Source organism: Argentina silus (genome assembly GCF_951799395.1).
Source record: "Argentina silus genome assembly, chromosome: 15".
Lineage (NCBI taxonomy): Eukaryota > Metazoa > Chordata > Actinopteri > Argentiniformes > Argentinidae > Argentina > Argentina silus.
The window spans coordinates 14,689,886-14,694,885 of NC_139669.1; the positions used below are offsets into that span (position 1 = coordinate 14,689,886).

Below are 5,000 nucleotides of genomic sequence, written 5' to 3' on the forward strand. Positions count from 1 at the left end.
CACCTCAACCACCTGGCTTTGAGGGGAGGTTTCTCTCCCACATCTGCTAAGTATTACCAGGGTAATGACTGGTAGTTTTGTTCAAAGTTCTGCCCAATCTAAGATGCCGCACGACAACTTAGGTCATAGAAAACTCAACTTTAAGCACATTCCCCCCCCCCCTCTCTCTCTCTCTCTCTCACAGAACCCCTTTTTATTGTCCCAACTCAGGGGGGAAAAAAGATTTGCCTTTTCTTTTTACAGCCATGTTGTGTTAAGAGTGATGGCAGACAGGCGCACGAGTGTATCCTCTCTCTCTCAATGTCTCTTATGTGCACACATACACACACACACACACACACATAAACACACAGACACACACACACACACGCACACAGACACACACAAACACGTACATGTATGTAGGCACGCTTGCACACATGGACACACGCATGCACGCACGCACGCACGCACGTACACATACACACACACACACACACACACGCACACAGACACACACAAACACGTACATGTATGTAGGCACGCTTGCACACATGGACACACGCATGCACGCACGCACGCATGTACACATACACACACACACACACACACACACACACACACACACACACACAGGGACTCACACAGAAAGTAGAAATGCAGGTTGCTAAGTGCCTCGCCTGCTGGCCCCTTTTTTATAGTGTTTTTACTATGATGTCATCACACCCCATAACCGTTTGTCAGGTGACATCATTCTTACTGAAAACAGGTTTTGATAGTTTATGGGTCTGAACCGAAGAGGGACTTGATGGGGTTTTTTTTTTTCAACGTCGAATCGAAAGATGATATTTTTAACAGAGGATAGATTAATGCCATCCCTCACAATGAAAATAATAGGCCAAGATGTGATCTGCGCTCCCTAAACAAAGATGCATGTTTTCCTCTCGGTGGCATCCAGGAATGAATGTATGCTGAGAAAACATAATCTATCAGGAACATAAGATGCATCCACCGCTTCGAATGATATTTCATACATCTGAGGTTTTCTTTTTCAGACATGAACATGTGGACTCTATATCTTCGTTGTACAGTATATGTTTCCAGTTATGTAATTCACATATGATTTCACCCTAGCAGTCCCTTTACACGATACCGTATGTTTGTTTGCTTTGTATGGGTGATTGTATAGGATTGTTTATGGGATCACAAGCAGAATGAATGAATTCTGAAATATTATACAAAGAAATATACAATAAAATGGGTTCACTGTATGTTTATTTGGTTTATTTGAACACATTGGTCACTTGAAGTGTTTGTCTCTAATATTATGTGTGTTTGTTTGTTTGTTTGTTTTTCCAGTATGCTTGAGGATGACCTGAAGATCAGTAGTGATGAGGAGGACGGTGAACAACAGGTAATATTAAACAATATTCATAAACAATATTCATAAACAATATTCATAAACACCCATATCTGTGTATCATGTCTGTGTCTACTGTCTGTGGCATGTGTGCTGCCTATGCTAGATAATGGTTCACCAGGGATTGTTGGATGATTAAATTAGAGTCAGCCCTTTGTATTTACATAATACTGTAGTTATCATGTATTAAGGACCTTGGACTGGTTCCTAGTTTAATGATAGTTATTTCACACGAAGGCCGTAATGTTCATTCATTGAATGCAGGGCTCTGATATTGTTCCATCAACAGTACTCACATACATACAATGTGTGTTGGTGTGTGTGTGTGTGTGTGTGTGTGTGTGTGTGTGTGTGTGTGTGTGTGTGTGTGTGTGTGTGTGTGTGTGTGTGTGTGTGTGTGTGTGTGTGTGTGTGTGTGTGTGTGTGTGTGCGTGCGTCGTGTGTGTGTGTGTGTGTGATATGTCTGCATTTGAATCTCTGTATCTTTCTACCGCAAGTAGCTTCTTGCAAATGAGTGCATGGTACATTATGACACTGTCATCGCCTGCAGTAAAGCAGCAGTCTCACTACCCAAATAAACACACTCCAACGTGTCTGCTGCCCCTCCTTCCCTGCCCCCTACATGAACCACCCATCAGCAGCACCCATACAAACAAAACACATTGCCCCCTTATATAAGCAGTCTGCCCCAAACCCTTACACACACAGGGGCGCACACACACACACGCACACACACACACATGCAGGAATGCATGCACACACACGCATGTACACACACACATACACACACACACACACACACGCAGGAATGCACACACACACACGCCCGCACACACACACGTATATACACACACACACACACACACACACACACACACACACACAGCCTCAGTGTGAGTCCCAGACACAGTGGATCAGCATGCTTCACCACATGTGACTCAAGGCAGTAGAGGAGGTAGTATAATGAATATGTTTTTGACAGAGGAGCAGGAGAGGAGTGCTGGGGGCGGAGGGGGGGGGTAGGGGCAGGGGGGGCATGGGGGGTGTAGGCGGGGGGGAACCTGCAGCAGTAATTTTGCTTCTATCTCCCCGCACCGGCAGAGTGCCATATCCAAAGCTATTAGCATCACCCTGGCTCTCTGGTGCTGCGTCTTCATCTCCTTCCCTCTTTCTCTTTCTCTCTCCCTCTCTCTCTCTCTCACTCTCTCTATTTCTCGCTCTCACTCTCACTCTCGCTCTCTCCCCCTCTCCATCCTCACCCCCCACCCCTCCTCTCTCTCTCTCTCTGCCCCCTCTCCCTCTCTTTCTCCCCCTCCACCCTCCTCCCTCTCTTTCTCCCCCTCCACCCTCCTCCCTCTCCCTCTGCCATGTCCTTGAGTTGTTGGTGTGACCCCAGCTCTGGGCCTGTTATGACAGTGGACAGAGGGAGAGGTCAGACTAGCCCTATACAGCAGACAAATCACCTGGTACCGGGGCTGCGCTGTGGTCCCCAGAGGCAGGTGTGTGTGTGTGTGTGTGTGTGTGTGTGTGTGTGTGTGTGTGTGTGTGTGTGTGTGTGTGTGTGTGTGCGTGTGTGCGTGTGCGCGTGCGCGTGCGCGTGCACATGTGTGTGTATGCGTGTGTGTGTGTGTGTATGTGTATGCGTGTGCACAATTGTGTATGTGCGTGTGCGTCTGTATGCGTGTGTGTAAGTTTGTGTGCGCATGGGTACGTTTGTGTAGGTGTGCGTGCGTGTGTGTGCGTGTGCGTGTGTTGGAGCTGTTACGACCTTTGACCTGGCTGTTATTCAGCTACATGGAGCTATTCATCAGTAGCCAACACCTCTCCTCTCCTTCTTCACACGTTCCTCTTCAGCACAACCACCTATTCCCTTTGTCTCCCACAATCCACTTGAGAATGTTTTGCTGCATTAATGTTTTAGGACAAGTACAAAATGGTGAGAATGTTCCATTTCTGAACAATACAGAGAAATACATCACAGGACACAGCACTGTGGTCAATTTCGTCCAGTTTTACAGCAGATACCACTTTGAAACGGCCAACTTCTGAAAACATACTCCCTAAAACCAACAAGTTTGTTTAGATTCATCTGTCCTGACGTATTAAGATGAAATCTAGTCATCACAAACAAGTCTTTATTAAAATTCCCTGGCATTCCCTCCAATGCTCAAACAACCATCCCGTCCGCAATGAATAGGATCCTGCTGTAAACTCATAACCGGGAGGGAAACTTATGGTGTTTTCACAAGAGTATCACAATTCAGTGGTATCATTTGTTAAGAGAGAGGAGATGATAATGGAGATGATGATGATGATGAGGAGGAGGAGGAGGAGGAGGCTTTTCATTATCCGCTGTGAGGATAATCAAATGCTAATCTGGAACAGAGAATAAGCTGAGCTGAGCTGATCAAACCCAGACATATCCTAACAACAACAACTCTGAATCCTGCCCTAACTCAATCATCCTTGTGGTTGAATATTCAAGTTTCGGTCGGAAACTATTCAGAGGCATAACTCATTCTAACGGAATGATGTGGTGTTTTAAACGTATGGCAGTGTACCAGCACATTTTATAGAGCAAATGTATCACTCTATTTGCTTGCCATAATTCAGTCCTAAGTTCATATTTGTTTTATGGAATACCATAAGACATCGTCTACATTGAGACGCTCACGTCTGCCGTGTGAACAGTGTCTAGTGTGATGTTTTCCTTATTGTGTGGCATAAAAACACTTGGTCACGCCATAGCTGTCAGGTCTAATGTACAGGAACGACAATTGTCACCATAGACGCGCACACACACACATACACACACACACACACACATACACACACACACAGACACATACACACACACACACACACAGACACATACACACACACACACACAGAGACACACACACACACATACACACAGACACACAGACACACACACACACACACACACACACACAGACACACAGACACACAGACACAGACACACACACACACACACACACACACACACACACACACACACACACACTTCCCAGTAAAACGAATGCTACTAAAGCCTCCACCTGCCGCCTCATAAGCATGTCAAGAAAGCCCCAGCGTTTAAACATTTTTTTGCCGGAGAGTAGACCACGCGAGGCGAAGTAGGGCCCCCTCACCCCCACACTCCTCCACCCACCCACCCCCCACCCCCCACCCCCTTCCGCACCTCCAGCTGTGTTGCCTAGCAACCGCCGAACCTCCAAGATGGATGGAAGAAGCCCAAAATCCCCACAGAGAAAGAGGGGGAAACAGCAATAAGAGAGTGCTTGACAGATGATCTGAGTTGTTTCATCTAATACACTGTGAAGATCACTGGCTCCTTTCATGAATGATAAATGCACTGTATACAGATCAATGGCCACAGCTACAGTATCAGACTAAGGGGCCAGTGTGCTGCTGGGCTGGGCTGTGGTGGAGGTGGTGGTGGTGGTGGTGGTGGTGGTGGAAGTATTGGTGGTGGTGTTGGTGGTGGTGGTGGCGGTGGTGGAAGTATTGGGGGTGGTGGTGGTGGTGGTGGTGGTGGGGGTGGTGGTGGTGGTGGTGGTGGTGGTGGGGGTGGTGGTGG

At 47.0% G+C, this 5,000-nt stretch overlaps 1 protein-coding gene across 1 annotated transcript in view; it reads left to right on the top strand.

Moving 5' to 3' along the window:
• Positions 1-5,000, top strand: part of LOC310816298 (AF4/FMR2 family member 2-like) — a 111,777-nt gene that overhangs the window by 64,322 nt on the left and 42,455 nt on the right. The window contains exon 6 of the mRNA XM_083686422.1: positions 1,339-1,393. Within this exon, the coding sequence (XP_083542548.1) occupies positions 1,339-1,393 (55 nt within the window). The remainder of the gene's footprint in view (positions 1-1,338; positions 1,394-5,000) is intronic.